Genomic DNA, 17,871 nt, shown 5'->3' with positions numbered 1-17,871 from the left:
TATGTTTTACTGTGGAGAGTTTGACTACAATGTGTTATAGTGAAGATCTTTTTTGGTCATGTCTATTAGGAGTTCTGTGTGCTTCCTATACTTAAGTGGACATCCCTTTCTTTCTCCAAATTAGGGAAGTCTTCTGTAATTATTTCACTAAAAAATGCCTTCTAATCCATTCTATCTTTCTATGCCTTCAGGAATTCCTAAGACTCATATATTGGATCATTTGATGGTATCCCATGAATCTCAAACAGTTTTTCAGTTTTGTAACTTTTGTTTTTTTGGTCTGACTGTAAAATTTCTAGAGATTGTCTTCTAACTTGAATATTATTTCTTAGGCCTCACCAAATCTGTTGTTAAGGCTTTCCACTACATTTTTTATTTGATTTATTGAATTCTTTATTTCTAATATTTCATTTTGTTTCTTGTTAAAATCTCGATTTCATGAGAAAAATTTTTATTAATGTCATGTATGGATTTCTTTAATTCATGAATTTGCTTTTGATTACTTCTAAGTAATCCTACAATCTAGTTTTTGAGTTCCTTTTCCAGCATTTCTTCAATCTTCATCTTCACATCCCAATATTGAAGTATTGTTGTATTCCTTTGGGGGCATCATGTTGTCTTCCTTATCTTATTTCTTGAATGGCTGTGTTTATTTTTAGGCATTGTTGGATATTTTTCCCCTGTGATGCTTTTTACCTTTGACTTTGCCTCTGTGGTTAAGTGAAGTATCTGTTCTTTCAGTAAATACCCAGAGGTACGTGCTGGGTGTGGCCTAGGAGCCCTGGTCAGCACTCCAGGGTGAGGGGAGTATCCAGGGTGACACCCACTTTGGTTGTGGTAAATCTCTCTCTCTTTTTATCAGAGGGGAGGGTTTGATCAGCTCTGCTGGTATAGTCTCATGCACATGTCCTCTGCTTCAAGGAGACCAATAACTGGATGATAGCCACAGTGGGTATAATATTTATCTGCACTTGCCACAAAAACCACACAAAGGATCTATGCAGTCCTCAGTGTGAGCACAGATAATGCAGCAATGACTCTCACCAGGTAGTCAGGGAGCCCTGAGCACGTGGAGCTATCCACAATGACTGCTAAGAGACTCAGCTACACCTTGTGCCCTCCCTTGCAGCCACAGTGTTTTCACAGCCTCATCCCAGCACACAAGGCTCCCGCAGTCATGAGTGCCCAGCTCTGTCAAGTAGCTAGACTCATGTATTTCCTCTTGGCTGGTTGCTGGGCACATGGACACAAGCTGGCTCGGCTGTTAGCATGCTCAACATGGCACCTGCTATCTCTCTGCCAGTTACAGGACACTGGTGCCCGGTGGCCTAGGAGAGAGAAATGTAACCACCCCTCTATTTCCCCTCTAGATTTTCAGGTACACTGTCCCCCACTGGGCTCCAGTAGGACTCATGCAAGGCTCTTCCCATATCTTTACTGCCAGTGGCTTGGACTGCCACAATCTGGTCTCATCTCACTCTTCAAAGCTGCTGCCAAGGCCCTCGGCTGCTGAAATCCCAAATTGTGCATGTCCACACCCTCCTTGTATATCTACAGTGTCCCTCTAATTAGCATGGAGTTTCCTCTGCAGTTTTCTCTCTAACTCTTCCCTGAGATTGCACTCTTTCAACTTTTTTTTTTTTTAAGACTATGTACCCTTAGACTGGAGCAGTAAGCTCTCTCCCTATTCTGCCATTTTATAATCTCCCCATACTCTGATTTTTAACATTTGTTTTTGAAAACTGAAATGCTGTTATAAAACCAAATGTAAAATGAAATTCTACAGGGAATTTTGGTTTCCTTTTGTTTCACGTTATATCATTTGTGGCTGAAAGCACCAACAATAACTCTTTCTGTATCAAACTGTAGACTTTTTAGCATGTTTGACATTCTAGAACACTAGCATTGCAAGAATCCTTCTTTCTAATAGTATTTATTTTGAAGTTTACTATGCCAGGCTACCTCAAAAAACAAATTAAATGCTTTTACAGTATATTCACATAGATCTCACTTTGTAGATTGTTCTTGACTACTGCAGGAGAACTTATTTTCAATTTTATGTAGGATGACCAACCAAACTGGTTGGCTGGAATTGAGGGAGTTCCCAGGACCTAGGACTTATAGTGCTAAAACCAGGCAAACCCCAGGCAACCTTAGTAGTGTTAGTCACTCTAGCTCTAGTAGAAGGAGCAGCATTAACCCACAAGGCTTAGTATCTTAAATGTAAGAAACTGGCAATCTACATGAACCATTTTTTCCTTTGTATTTTCTATAAAAAGTATCTTACAGTGTGTATAAAGCTTCAGGAAGAAAAATAGAATGATAGCATCTCAAAGCTCAGGGCAAATTGAAAGGTCATAGGACCCTATGCTTTCATATTGCTCACTAGAATATGGAAATCCAGTGAGGTGAAGGGATTCAAACAAAATTAAATAATAGTGGCAGAATAATAACTAGAACTCAAATCTTATAATTTGACAGTGCAGAAATAACTCTTTTCAAATTTAGAATTTTAGCTTGTTTATACATATAGATTAAACACAAAATCATAAATATCCAAATGATTTAAATAAAACCCAAATTCACTTGAAATCCCCATCATATGAAGTCTAAAAATGTTTGATTAGATTTAAATCTAAATGGCCTTTGTTTGCTACTTGAAATTTGCCTGTACATAAGAAGTGTGTCAGACTCAGCCAAAGACTCAGCAACATCCTGGGGTATTGGAACAAGTAAACTTAGTGAGGCATTGAGGGGGGGAGGTAGCTCTTAGACAAGGAGGTGCATATCGCAAAGTATGCATGTCAGGTGCCTAAGCTTTTAATGTCCTGTAAAACACCCCAGAGAGAATCTAAACTTGTCAGTTTTCTATGATGGACACAACAAATTGAGTTTTATATAAACAGAATCAGTATAACTTTTGGAAATTGTAGGTTAATTTAAAGTTCCAGTCATAATTTATAAAAGACAATATCAAGTAACAAATAGAAATACACATGGAAATCTAAATTGGCAATAACATACTAAAGAAGACTATTTCACTCATACCTTTGCTGTTTAGAAAATATGAATACGAATAGCATCACTGTTAGTCCAAATATTCCAAAGATAATAATTAAGAACCATGGAAACCGGAAATCTGAAACACACAAGAATATGTCACTCACAGAGTTGTGAACTGTTGAAGTGAAGCTTACATCTCACTGGCCTTTTTCATATAAAAATATTTGCAATTTGTATTCATCTGGTAAATCAATGATTCACTCAATAATCACTGAAACAAAGTACATTGACTTAACCAGTTTTTTTTCCCCTCAGGAAACACCTCCATTCGCTTTTCAAATCCTTTTACATTAAAAAAAAAAGCCCTCAGATATACCCGGGAATACTACTCAGCCATAAAGAAGAATGATATCCTGTCTTTTGCAACAAAATGGATGCAACTAGACACCATCATGCTTACTGAAATCAATCAGTCTCAAAAAGACAAAATATCATGTTTTCTCTGAAATATGGCAGTTAATATAGAATACCAAAAAATGTATAGGAATGCAATGATCATTTGGGATAGGATTGTTATTTTTAGCCCTTGCTTATACTCTTGTGGAACTGTGGTCTTCCTACTTTTAACTTGTGAACTATTATTATGAGTGGCTAATTAAGCCTGTAAATACAGAGTGGATTAAAATTATGGCTTTGCAAAAACTGATGGAGAGTGTGGGAGCAGGGAAATGAGAGAAGTATGGTTTTCTTGGAACTGAAGCTATAAAATGTGTAAAATCTGCTCTATTTATATTAATAAAAAAGAAAATAAAAAAGAAACTTCAAAATAAAGAGCATACAGTTCAAACTCAATGCTTTAATTTTTTTTAAAGCAAACTGCTTTATGCATCTTTTCTGTCCAGGGAATATCATTAAAGGCTTCAGTTCGAGGAAGAAAATGCTAATTGATAAATGTAAGACCTGTGGCCATTGCTGTGGCTCACTTGGGTAATCATCCGCCTGCGGCGCCAGCACCCCATATGGGCTCAGGTTATAGTCCTGATTGCTCCTCTTCCAGTCCAGCTCTCTGCTGTGGCCCGGGAGGGCAGTAGAGGATGGCCCAAGTGCTAGGGTGCCTGCACCAACATGGGAGACCAGGAGAAAGCTCCTGGCGCCTGGCTTTGGACTGGCATAGCTCCGGCCGTAGTGGCCATTTTGGGGGGTGAACCAACAGAAGGAAGACCTTTCTGTCTCTCTCTCTCACTGTCTATCTATCAAAATAAATTAAAAAAAGATAAACATAAGACTCCAATATTGTCCACTGTTTCTTAAAAGTACAATGATACTTTTAGCCTTCAGATAGAGAATTTATCAAAAAGATGAGGGCAGAGTTTATATTTATGAATCATGACAGAAATTCCTTAGGCATACAGAACATACAACTTACAACTTCATATCTTCGAAAACTTCACAGAAAGTGTAAATTATGAAAAAATTATGTATGGGAGTTGAAAAATATTTTGCACCAAAATAAATTTACCTTTTAATTTCACTTTTCCACAAACTGTTTGAAGTTCTTTTCTGAGTGTGTGTGTGTGTGTGTGTGTGTATGTGTAAAACACACCAATCTACTTTGACATAAAAATCATGATTGAGACCCCCATATTCAGGTTTTAGCACACTTTGTATCAGACTTGGGGGAACTCTGTTCCTCAAACTTTTATTTTATTCCTTGAGGAAGAATTCCTTCCAGCTACCTTGTTGTTGGTTCTTAGTATTCTTACCACAGGGGCAAAGGCTACTTACTCTTTAATAAAGATAGGATTTAGCTTCATGTTGCTTTATTAAAATTAGGTCTATATGCTGTAATATTCTTTTCTTATATACTAAGTATTAATATTCTTTTCTTATATACTAAGTTATTAATGTTATGGGTATTTTAAATAATTGATGGGAGAGAAAAAACTATTTTGTATTTGTGTATATGATTTTATATTAATGATAAATTCAAGAATGAACTATATAGCTAGAGCTTCATTTTTTGAACATAGAAGGAAAATCAATTTTTTAAAAAAATTATGCTGAGTGAATTAAATGCCACTTCACCAAGCTTAATGGATATGCGGCAATTGCATTTTTAAAACTAGGATTACATAATATCAAATATTATTTGAAAACAAGAACCATTTAAATGTAACTTAGAAAAAATGGTGCTACAGCAATTTTCATCTCAACTTTTTTTAGTGAGATTCTACTTGAACAGTAAATGAAGATATTAAAGTTAAATTTTTATGTAGCTTGTATTGTTTCATTAACAAACCTCAATCCCAAATATGGCTCTGAAAACCGCCCTTTTTTAACAGTGCTGGGATATAGCCAATTTCTACTTAAGAGTGAAAACATCATACACTTACTGCTCATTATTATCAGCCTTCTTTATGTTAATATCTAAGATTTTTTAATTCTTTTATTCTGAATTCCTAGGTCTTATTTTTAAAAATTTTAATCATCTCTATGGTACTCACATGTAGGCTCTTCAAAGGTTGCACGTGTCCTTTGGGCATGACCAGCACACTAGTGGGTAAAAAGCCACACCTCCACTTTTCAAAACCGATAAACACCTCTCAATGACTATCTATGTTGACTCAACATTAGTCCCTCTCTTCAATGCCACATATACAGCCATTTATATAGATACAGACCTTCTTTCCTAGACATTAGAAGAACATTTTTTTCTGATTATGAAGTTAAAACAAACTCGTTTTAGAAACTTCAAAAATAACTAGACATATGAAATTGTACTATCCAGAGACAACCACAGTATTCCTTTTTCTAAACATTCACCACAGGTCTGGTCCTGATTTAAATAATTTGGACACTAAATTCTCCTTCTGAGTCTGCAATGGTTATTTTTTTCTACAGATAGTGGGCTTGAGGTCTCTCACCCTGATGTTTGATATTAATATATTGTGATCTGGACAATTCACCAACACTGAAGGCACGTATAAATTGCTATATGCCAAAAGCTATGTTAGCTACTGTTTTAATATTTTATTTCATTTGTTTTACCTTCTTCACATGTGAATGGGCTCATTTGAGGAAGGGTTACATAGAGCACCTCACTGAACTCGCCATATTTTTCAGAGCTTCGCTGTCTGGATCTCACACGCACTTCATATTCTTTGTCCAGTCTTAACGAGTACACAGGAACTGATGTCGACAATACAGGGTCCATCTTTTAAGACAAAACATAAAAGCTTATTGGCTCAAGAGTCAACAACTGAATGCAGAGTATTCTGTCGGTGTTCTGGCTTTTGTATTCAACACTGATTCCTATAAGTGGGTGATATTTTAAAATTCAAGTGGGGGGCCGGCGCCGCAGCTCAATAGCCTAATCCTCCACCTGCAGTACCAGCACACCGGGTTCTAGTCCCGATCGTGGTGCCGGTTCTGTCCCGGTTGCCCCTCTTCTAGGCCAGCTCTCTGCTGTGGCCCAGGAGTGTAGTGGAGGATGGCCCAAGTGCTTGGGCCCTGCACCCGCATGGGAGACCAGGAGAAGCACCTGGCTCCTGCCATCGGATCAGCGCGGTGCGCTGGCCACAGTGGCCATTGGAGGGTGAACCAATGGCAAAGAAAGACCTTTCTGTCTCTCTAACTGTCCACTCTGCCTGTCAAAAAAAAAAAAAAATCAAGGGGGTAGTTTGCTATTTAAAGGAAGAATGAGACAAATAATGATGAAAAGAATCATTTTCTTAAATGGATAATAGTCCTTGAATTTATCTTCAGGTAAATCTACAACAGACTTGCTTAAAGAAATGCAGCCACATCTTTGCATTGGGCTGTCAAATGTTATACCAAGATTAAAGCATAATTAAATTATTATGTAAAATGATGGAAATATAAATAAGGCTACAGCTATCTTTCCCACTTATCTGAGACACTGCAGTTATGTATGGCAGAAAATAAAACAATAGAAATATAAACATATTTCCACATATAGCAAGTGATTTCTGTGATTTTTTTTGGAAATCTTTGGTATTATTTATATAATTTCTGAATTGTAAAAGGAGTTAGAAAAGTCATCATTGTCCTTACTGGACTTTCAAATAACTGTATTAGAAGCAACTACTTACCTAGCCTATTTGTTTCACAAGTAGTTTAGTATTCAAAATATGCAAAGAAAACCCACTGGAGTCGTTTGATAATAAACATCAAGGTCTCCCAATCCTCAGTGCCAGGAGATTCCTTTCCCTCCCCAGAGAAGGGCAGAGCGAGACTATTAGACTTTTAAGACAAATTACCATCAAAGAGTTTGATCCTACTAGTGGTGATGTTTTTCCCCTCTTCAAGTCAAAGCAGATATTCAGTGTGATTTGCATATATTTAGGAATTGCAATATTTTGGAATGTTCACTTTTTCAACAACATGGAATTTCACATAAATAAAATCCCATAATTTGTTTTATTAAATCAGAAGCTGGGTCTTTAGCCTTTAAAACAAATTTTTCTTTCATCCCAGTTAGTTTCTCCTAACAAAGCATACATGGCATGGTTACTTGTATCTTCTATTGTAGCTACAGAATATATAGAATATTTGTACATCTAAAATTCCATCTTTAGGGCAGAATTTTAATATTAATGTTTCTTATTTTTCTTAAAATACCTTTGTAAGCTTAGGTTTCAATACTAGAAGCCCCAATTTCTCTGTTATTGTCAGCATCACTATTTACAACTTCATTAACAACAGAACCAAAGAGCTGACATATGATCCTTACCTATTTTCTTTCAATCCCCCATACCAGCCATACCAAATTCAAATTTTCTCATATGGTTCCTAGTGATACCCATTCCTTGTCTAATATCACTACAATACTCAGTCTTTCTTGACACTTTTCCCCACTACACTGTGAGATAATGCACTTCTATTGTTATATTTTATCACTGAAATTTAATTATATAACATTTCTCTATACAATACATTATAATTTTCCTGAGGGAACACATTTTTCAAACTATGAAACTGATAAAGGATTAGTATCCAAAATCTATAAAGAACTTTAAAATATCTTAAACATTTTACATTATACATTAGAGATTTATTTTATTTATTTGAAAGGTAGAGTTACAGAGAGAGAGAGAGACAGCGACAGAGACAGAGAGAGAAAGAGGGAGAGGAGGGACTTTCATCCATTGTTTCACTCCTCAATTGCTGCAATGACCTGGGCTGGGCCAGGCTGAAGCCAGGAGCCAGGAGCTTCTTCCAGGTCTCCGATATGGGTGCAGGGCCCCAAGCACTTGGGCCATCCTCTGCTGGTTTCTCAGGCACATTAGCAGGGAGTTGGATTGGGAGTGGAGGAGCTGGGACTTGAACTGGTGCCCATATCAAATGCTGTTGCTATAGTCTGGGCCTTTAACTCACTGTGCCACAGCACCAGCCGCAGTAAAGAAGAAGAAAAAGTAGAAAAACTAAGCCCAAAGTTGGTAGAAGGAAATAATAAGATGAAGGTAGAAATAAATGAGATACTACAAAGCAACATAAAATATCAAGAGAATTTGAGTTGATTTTTTTTTAAAAAAAGAAAAACATCTACACATCTTTAGCTAAACTAAGAAGAGACAAGATTCAAATAAGTAAAATAAGAAATGAAAGATGAGACAGTACAACTAACACCAGAGGAATATAAAGTCTATTAAGAGATGCTATGAATAATCATAGACCAGCAAATTGGATGACCTACAATAAATGGATAAATTCCTAGACATATACAATGTATCATGACTGAATCATGGAGAAATAGAAAATTTGAATAGAACAATGAGTAAGGAGACTAAATCAGTAATACTAAGTAATACCAAGCTTCCTATAAAACATAAGTTCAGGATCTGATGGCTTCACTGCTGAATTCTACTATACATTTAAAGAAATAACACTGATCCTTCTCAAACTCTTCCAAAAAACTCAAGAGAAGATTTCCTCATTCTGAGGCCGCTATTACCCTATACCAAATCAGACAAAGACAAGGAAAGAAAATCATAGGCCAGTATCTTTAATGAACACCGATGCATAAATTCCATACAAAATATTAGTAAACCAAATTCAATAGACAAAATATTAGTAAACCAAATTCAATGACTCTCATTAAGAGAGTCATTCACCAAGATCAAGTGGGATTTATCGTTTGGATGCATGGATCATTTCACATACACAAATTTATAAAAGTAACACACTATATTAATAGAATGAAGGGAAAAAAACCCTCATGGTCATCTCAATACATGTCAAAAAAAGCGATTGAGAAAATTAAGCATTCTTTCATTATAAAAACTTTGAACAAAATAGGTCTAGAAAATGTGTACCTCAACACAATAAAAAACAGATTCACAAATCCACAGCTGACATCATATGCAACAATGAAAACTTAAATGATTTTTCTCTAAGATTAGGAACAAGATAAGGATGCCCATTCTGGCCACCTCTACTCAAACTAATCCTGGAAATCCTAGCCAGAGTAATTAGGCAAGAGAATGAAATAAAAGGCAACCAAATTGGAGAGGAAGAATTTAAATTTCTGTTGTTTGCAAAGAACAAGATCTCATATATAGAAACTCTAAATATTCTACTAAGATTATTCTACCAAAAAACCTGTTAGACTAAACAAATTCAGTACATTTGCATGCTACAGAATCAATATACAAAAATAAGTAGTGTTTCTACACATTAATAGTGAACTATGCCAAAAGAGAAATGGAAGAAAACAATTTTACTTATAATAGTACAAAAACACTTGGGAATAAATTTAACCAAGGAGGGAAAGATTTATATACTGAACACTATAAACCTCTGTGAAAGAAATTGAAGAAGAAACAAATGGGAAGATAGTGCATGGATTTGAAGGACGAATATTGTTATTATATCCCCTTTCTTATCCCCTGCTATCCTTGAAGGGATAATTTTCCCATGTGTGATTTTGATTACATCATGCATTACTCATTTGCAAACCATTGGTTCACTGATTCAGGTTTTCTAAATGTCCGCATGTTTTATTACATAACTAAAAAAAAAAAAAACTCTTTCACCAATATCATCATGAATCTCATCAAGAAAGCCCTCAAACATTGGAAATCTATCAAGCTCCTGGATACAGATACAAGTTTTCCAAAATTCTAATTTTCCTTTGAAAGCTCAAATTTTTTCACTGGCAACAAACCGCGCCAGTTGTTTTCCTTGAAATGACAAGCTTACTTCATTCTTTCTATTCTACTCAAATAACAAGCGATAGATAGTGCTCCACATACACAGGCAGCTAGCTCAGCCAGCAGCTCCATCATTTCAGTGCTTTTCCTCAAGACAACTACCAGTACCTCAGTGGGCAATGTACATGCTTTATGTGTGCTTCCCACGTGTCTCACAGAATATTAGACTGTATGTATTCAAAGGCTTAGATTTAATAAAGTCCATTTTTTACAGTGCCATTAAACAAATTAAGTGAAAATATCTCTCCCCTTTCTTAACTGGGAGCACATGGAGGTGATCAAATAGTGACTATGGGTAAAGTTTGTTATTACTGTGTTGGTTTATGCTAAGGTGCCAGTTTTCCCACAACTGTTGTTGTACCACCAGTGTAAATGCCAAAACAGTGAACAAATAAAATAACATTTTATATATTGTGGAAATAAAATATTGTGGATTACCTGGAAGGCCCTTAGGGATCCTCAAGGGTCCACAGTTCACATTTTGAGAATGGCTGTTTGATTGTGATATGGATTGAGAAAGTCCTGCTTGACTTAGCATACAACCATGCTTTTTCTCACCAAGTTACAGAGCAGATATCTAAATTAAAATGATTCAGCAAACAAAACCTCAAAGCCCAACTTTGTAACTTCAAAGGTGTTTCCAAATTCTGGGAGTGAGCTATGCCATGCTGCTGCACATAACCTAGTGACTGGCCAGAAACTGCCTGGCCAGGTCAGGGCTGTTGCTGAGGTTAGACTAATTCAGAATTGGTTACATTGGGAGCAGCACCATAATCCTAGTTTTCTTTCTGTTGTGTGTGCCATGTGGAATTTATCTAAGTGAAAAGTTTCCGTATACATGGCAAAGAAGTGAGGGGTTCAGAGGCCAATCATTACCATGCTCTCTACTTAATAACCTCTTAGTGTGGTTCCCCTTAGAGGTACACAACAATACATCTCTCTGAAATCTCAGAGGAATGAGGTCCTTCCCTCTGTCTTCTGATTAACAATTGATTTTAATGGGGGGTCTTGTATGTAGTAGAAACTATAATAATCAGATAATATTTGTCCATAACGCACTGTGGATCTTAATCACAACTTAGGCTCATCTCCAAAGACAGAGATTCTGTACTAAAGTTAAACTGAACACTCACAGAATTAGGTTTCTTTTTCTCTCAAATGCTACCAGATACATAAGTTCCATACAAGAATCTGATGTTTTACAGAATTCAAGATGATATTTTACTGGTTAAATCAGTTTTCCTCAAATAAGAAATTATGGATCATGTTGCTGGCGTGGGGTATTAGGTCAAAAAGAGATCTAGTTATAAATAAGAGGGGTTGCTGAAGTAGAAGAAAAGTCTAAGCGTAAGAGGTAGTGACGTCTTACCATTTTCCATTGAGTTTCATTGACTTCTTTGTATTGAAGTTCATACTCCAAGACTATCCATCCCTTCTGAACATCTGCATTGGGTGGTGGTTCCCATCGCACTTGAATATCTGCATGAATCCCGGTTAAGCTAACATTCAGTAAAGTCCAGTTGAGGCCAATGGGTGGATCTGGTTGCACTGTGCAATTCAATAGAAAATTAGTATACAAGGGAAATATCATACTTGATATTAATGGAGCATTTTCTCCTAAATAAACCTAATGATTTTATACTTTTGGATCACTCATACTCTTAATTATTGAAATATTACTATTATAGCTCTCACTTTACAGGAGAGTACGTTTTACCACTTTTAGCTCTGATAGCATTAGTTCTTGGCAAAGGAATCTATAAATTTTTAACACTGAAGGAACAGAAAGTCAGAAAGATCCACAATGTTTAAAACTGGGGTTATTCTGCATCTAGAGGTAGACAAATCTTTTTTTTTTCTTTCAAGATGTGTATGACTCAGGGACAAGGGACTTGGTCTTATTCATCTCTACATTGCCACTAATACAATCCTTCTGAACATGCTGCAAGTGTTCCTTAAGCCTTATTATCTTCTTGGCCATATGTGATCATTCTTCAGACATAGGAAGCAGAACAATATACTGCTTTTAAATAGTGACATTTGCATATTTTCTTTCACTTAGCTGCCACGTGAACAATTTGAAGTATATATCTCTAGTAAGGGTTTTGAAAACCACTTGTACCACTTGACAACATGACAGATGGTATTGTAGAGCCTCGCGATTCTGGGAACCATTATACTTAGTGAAATAAGCCAGTCCCCCAAAGACAAATACCATGTGTTTTCCCTGACTCATGGTAAATAATAGAGTACCTAAAATGCAATGTATTGGAGTGAAATGGACATTTTGAAGTTCTTTGATTGTTTTCTGTTGAGGAACAGTTTTTTTTTTTTTTTTTTAATGTTCATACTATTTGAGTTGAACTCTTTTACTTAGGATAGGGTTAACTTTATGATCATTAAGTAAGTTGAAAGTGGGTCTCTGTAAAAATTAAGAGTGGAAATGGGAGAGGGAGGAGGAAGAAGAGTTGGCACATGAGCAGGAGGGAGGTAATACTATGTTCCTAAATCTGTATATATGAAATTCATGAAACTTGTATAACTTAAATAAAATTTTAAAAAAACACAAAAAAGAGCATGCCCATGGATGTATGTCACCTGGGTTTAAATGCCAGCTCTACCCACTAGTTGTTTGAATTTGAACTAATCATTTAAGTGTTTTGAGCCTTGGCTTTCCCATCTGTAAAATGGGGTTTAAAATACATTCTATGTCACATGACTGTTACACATGACACATGGTAAGTCCTTTGTAAGTGTTATTTATTATTGTATTCAATCATTCTTGCTTGAACCACACAAATGTACCTCATGGCAATATGATAAAAAATCCAAATTCTTTTGTGGGGCACATAAGATTACTGATGACTCCTCCAGCTGACCATTAGGCCTACCTGACACCATTCTGTGCTGTTTGTTAGTTTTGAACTTAATAGTTGCTGGAAGGCTTAGTTTACCATTATACCTAGCATCACTCACTGATGCTTCAAGAGGTAACTGAACTGCCATCATCCCTGTGCAATTTTTCTGGTCTGGTCAATAATCCATGTTTAGGGTCACTACCTCAGTAACTATGCATTCCCATACCTCAAGTGGAGAGCTCACCATGTTAAACTGCATTTACTCATGAACATTCCTCTTTCCCTTACTTTGACCATATCTGTAACCACAATATTTAATGAGTATCTGACAGATGGCAAATGCTCAAAGTCAGTGGTTAATTGGTGGGGATAGCTATTGGCAAGGGTAGGGTTAGAACACAAGTTTTATTTAACATAATACTGTCTCATTTAGCTTCAACTTAACAGCTACACTCACTGATGTCAGGACATAATATTAGTCTCTCCAAACTAGGCTACTGGGTTGTCTTTTCTGCTTAGTAGAATTTTCTCAATCTTCCCCCTCAAAATCAGGCTATCAGATTTGACTTGATCCTTCTTGCAGTTTTAGCTACCTTCTTCCACTCCTTTTCAGATTGATGATGCCTAGGAAACCACAAATAATCAGGGAGAAGTGACAAGGAATCACTACAAGCAATAAATGAGATTTTCTGGATGGATTTTGAGGCATCAAGGCCAGTTACTTAAAATGTTTCTTTGATTCTTTCTGTTTTGCTGTTTATACTATAATAGCATAAACAGAAATATTGCAGTATTTGTTTGGTTTCATTTTGTTTCCTCATTATGTACACATGATGGAAAAGGGAACACTTGTTTGGATATTTCACTTAGTTCATTGAGCTGATTATCTCCAATGTTTGTTTTGAGATCTTATAAACATGTCTTTAAACTGATTGTGGATGTTGTGTGATTGTAAAGTCCCAGAATTATGAGGCATTGAGATAAAGAAAATCTAGGCTCTGATTATAGCAATGACATCAGTTAAAAGCCCATATACTTAAGTAGATTTGTATATAGCAATCATATCTAATGATTAGGAAAGAAGGAATCTTGAGAATACAGTGAGTTTTCACCTTGCCGTGACACAAAAAGGCAATCCAGCTTTAACAAGACTCCCATTCTTTTCTTCACAACATTTACTTCCATGCTGTTTTATTTCAGAGCCAACTTAAGTTCCCCCTACCCTTTGCTTTTTGGTCACCAGCTGATGCCATCTCATGTGAAAGAATCTCCATGTGCCCATAGAGCCCGATTACAGTCTTCCTACTTTGCAAGTTGTAACCTTCCCCACTTATTCAGTCTAAAGCTTTGCCAAATGTAACACAAACCTGTGATTTACCTATTTCCTCAACAGAGAAACACTTTTGATCCACCATACCACCATTGTTAGTTAGCTTGATACAGTAGGGGATCCAAATGGAGGTATAGGATGAATTAAAGTAACAGCTGTTCTCCCCAGCAGAAACATAGTCAGGGCATTCTTTCCATTCTTGAGTCCATTCTTGAGTGTTCCTGGAATGGAGGGTAAAAATTATGGCCCAGGTTAAGTCCAGGTGAGGTGCTTGTCAGTCAGATTCCATAAATTGGAACATAAATACTTTGTGAGGAAGTATTTCAGCAACCATCCCCAAAAGCTGTCACATCTGTAATAATACCATCAGTGTCTGGAGGCTGTTGGGAGGTCATTTGGCATTTCTGCCCAGAGTAAAGGCATTTCTTTATTGAGTGCATGTGTTCTGCCAGATCCTACATCAAGTGATTTCTATGGTAGGTATTCTATTATTTATATTCTATGGATAAAGAAAGCTCAAGGAGATTTCAAAAATGTTCATTATTAAAATAGTAGAGGTAGTCTACCCTCTACCAATGTAGATTCCCAGAGAGCAAAGAACCTTTGGACCTGAGTATTTCTTCAACTCCTGGCAGATAAATAAGATTTGGTCACTAACTTCAGGATAGAAAATGATTCAGAAATTATGAACTGAGTACTTCTTTGGTCTTTTGCATTCATTCCATTGATATTCAATTAGAAATAATGATGTATGAAATACTTTGCTGGATGCTACTGGAAATTCATAGGTTTCTAAGAAATTATTCCAGCTGCAGGAGGAAAGACTAAAACACTGTATTCCGTAGCAGTGTAAGTGCTCACAGCAGTGTACATTAGAGTCCCTGTGAGTTCAGAAACAGGAATAACTACTTTGACTGTTCATGGAAGGCTTCAAGGTTGAAGTGGTATTTTCAGCGATGTTGAAGGATGAGCAAAAGTCTAATAGATGCCAATAGGGAAGGCAAATGAGGGAACAGAGTGGCCAAAGGCACTGAGGTAAGAAAATACTGGCATGAGTGTGCTGAAGAGAGTGAGATACAACACAATGTTAGGAATGAATTTTCTTTTTTAAAATGTTGATTTTTATATGAAAGGCAGAGTGATCTACATGGACACACACACACACACACAGGTGTCATCTTTTATTTCACCCTATTTTTTTTCTTTATAAAATTTATTTACTTATTTGGAAGTCTAGTTACAGCGAGAGAAAAAGAGACAGAGAGGAAAGAGATCTTCCATCTGCTGGTTCACTCCTCAAGCAACCGTAAAGACAGAGCTGGGGCAGGCAAAACCTAGGAGCCAGGATCTTCAGCCGGGTCTCCCACATGGATACAGGGGCCCAAGCACTGGGACTAGCTGGCCAGACTGTGGAGATCGGGGACCATCACTCTCTGGAAGAGGGTTGGGCAGCAGTGGGCAATAAGAGCCCTGTGAGGAAGGCAGGGCCTGGAAGGAAAGGATGAGAAACTGGGAAGACACATGTGTTTCCTCCCTTACAGCTGTTTCTCAGGCTGATCTGTTTGGCATAAGGAAGAAACTTGTGTAGTATCAGAGGTTCCTTGAGACAGCTGCTCATCAGCTGTTGAAATGAACTTGGCATTAAAATGGCAGAAACTCCAAGGTCTAAGAAAATGAAATGTTGCTTAAATTCTGGTTAACATAATAAAAATTTCATACCCTTGGATGAGAGGGAATTCATCCCTGATGGGAAAAGCAAGTAGGGAAAAAGCAGAAGAAAGGAAAAAGTGTGTTTGTCTATTTAGAGTAGTAGGAAATATATATATATATATATATATTTATCTATAAAGATTTTATTGACAGTCTTAGTGATTTAGTTACTAGATGTGAGTTGTTTTAGAAGCCTTTAATATTTTTTAAAAATTATTTTATTTTGTTTAAAGAATACAGCTTCATGCATTTGATATATACAGATTTGGGAACATAATGCTTCTTCCTCCTCTACCTCTTCCCAACCATGCTGCTGACTTTCTTCCTCCTCCCTATTCCTTACCCCTTCTAATTTTTTACAGAAATTATTTTTTTGTTAATTTTAATACTTATAAAATTAACCCTACATTAAGTAGAGAGTTCACTGATCATTTCATAATTAGGGATAAGTGGGTCAATGAATTGTATGGTTTGTTTGATCTTGACATTCAAACAAGAGTACCTTAAAGAAAAGGTTTAACAAGACTGCTCAAGTAATGATGCTTTCTTATAAGCTTAGAAGGGATATCAAAAGTGTTTAATGTAGTTTAAAGTATAAAAGTTAGAAAAATCAAAGCTTTAAGATGTTCTAAAGATGTAGGATTGTGCTTGGCAGGTCGGGATTTATAATAAGGAGAATAGCTCTGCTGTGTTCACATAATTTTAAAACTTTGGCAACGTCAGCACTCTGGTCCCCATTAGGACTGTGCAAAAGAACCTGTTTAGATTATCCCAAATCCATCAGCTCCACAAGAGAAACAACTTAAAGCACTTATCTTAAGTATGATGGATCAAGAATAGCTAGTTCAAAACACAAACTATTTTTAAACTCTATGTTCATTAACTAAAGTCGAGTTTAATTTTAAATAAATATTTATAACATACTCAAACTATTAAACCTATACAAAAACTAAATGGACTCATAAAACATTTATGTTGTCACCTGCGTGGAATTTCTACACAATTTCTGGGAGCTCATCTCTCCTTCTCTCACTCTCAATAGTTAAGTGCTTTAGGTTTGTTCCAGTTTTGTGAAATAGAATGAGAACCATTGAAACACTATAATTATAAATCAGAATAAAGAGAAGAAACATTTTTTCATCTAAAGGTAACCAATTGGAAAAGAAATAAAAATAACATATCACTCATGTCTTAAGGGTAACTAGTTTCATTACATACAGCTCATGCATGTTCAGCTTAAAATTTAACCCTTTTCTTAAGAAAACAATGACAATGTCCTTTCTTTCATCCAATATTTCCCTCAATCTTGCATGAAAACAAAATTTCTTTGAAAAGGCTGGGGGAATTTTCTGAGAGGTCTAATATAGAGGCTGGGAGAGGTAGGGGTCCTTATATTCCCTTAAGGTCCAAGTGTTCACCTGTGCACTTTCTTCTAAGATAAGGCATTTATATATGAGCAGCTGTGAGCATAGCAGCTCCGCCCTGACTTCCACATTGGCTATGCCTGCAATCTGCAATCATGCTGAGCCCTCCAAGCTCAGAGGCCGATTTGGTACCATCTCAACTCAGAGACCTTTCTGAATCAGCTGCTTTAACATGCTGAGGTTGCTACTTTTGCCAGTTTACCTGGCAAGGAACAGAGCAAGCTAAATGAGAGTTTGCCTGTGGGCCTGCACTTTCACTGGCCTTCTGACAATCTGATGTGCTTAGATTCCATTATGCTTTAGGGATCAAGGCC

General features: G+C 36.5%; 1 protein-coding gene across 12 annotated transcripts in view; it reads right to left on the bottom strand.

Annotated features, from left to right (window-relative positions):
• Positions 1 to 17,871, bottom strand: part of GHR (growth hormone receptor) — a 303,364-nt gene that overhangs the window by 11,043 nt on the left and 274,450 nt on the right. For all 12 annotated transcript variants that reach the window (XM_070056270.2, XM_008262050.5, XM_008262046.5 and 9 more), the window contains 4 exon segments: positions 14,472 to 14,644; positions 11,605 to 11,783; positions 6,052 to 6,217; positions 3,049 to 3,139 (listed from right to left, as the gene is read on the bottom strand). In XM_070056270.2, the coding sequence (XP_069912371.1) occupies positions 3,049 to 3,139; positions 6,052 to 6,217; positions 11,605 to 11,783; positions 14,472 to 14,644 (609 nt within the window).

This window comes from Oryctolagus cuniculus, chromosome 14 (assembly GCF_051225735.1).
Source record: "Oryctolagus cuniculus isolate XC-2025 breed Fujian yellow rabbit chromosome 14, ASM5122573v1, whole genome shotgun sequence".
Taxonomy (NCBI): Eukaryota; Metazoa; Chordata; class Mammalia; order Lagomorpha; family Leporidae; genus Oryctolagus; species Oryctolagus cuniculus.
The sequence above is the reverse complement of the archived record's forward strand: the minus strand, read 5'-3'. Positions and strand labels throughout refer to the sequence as shown.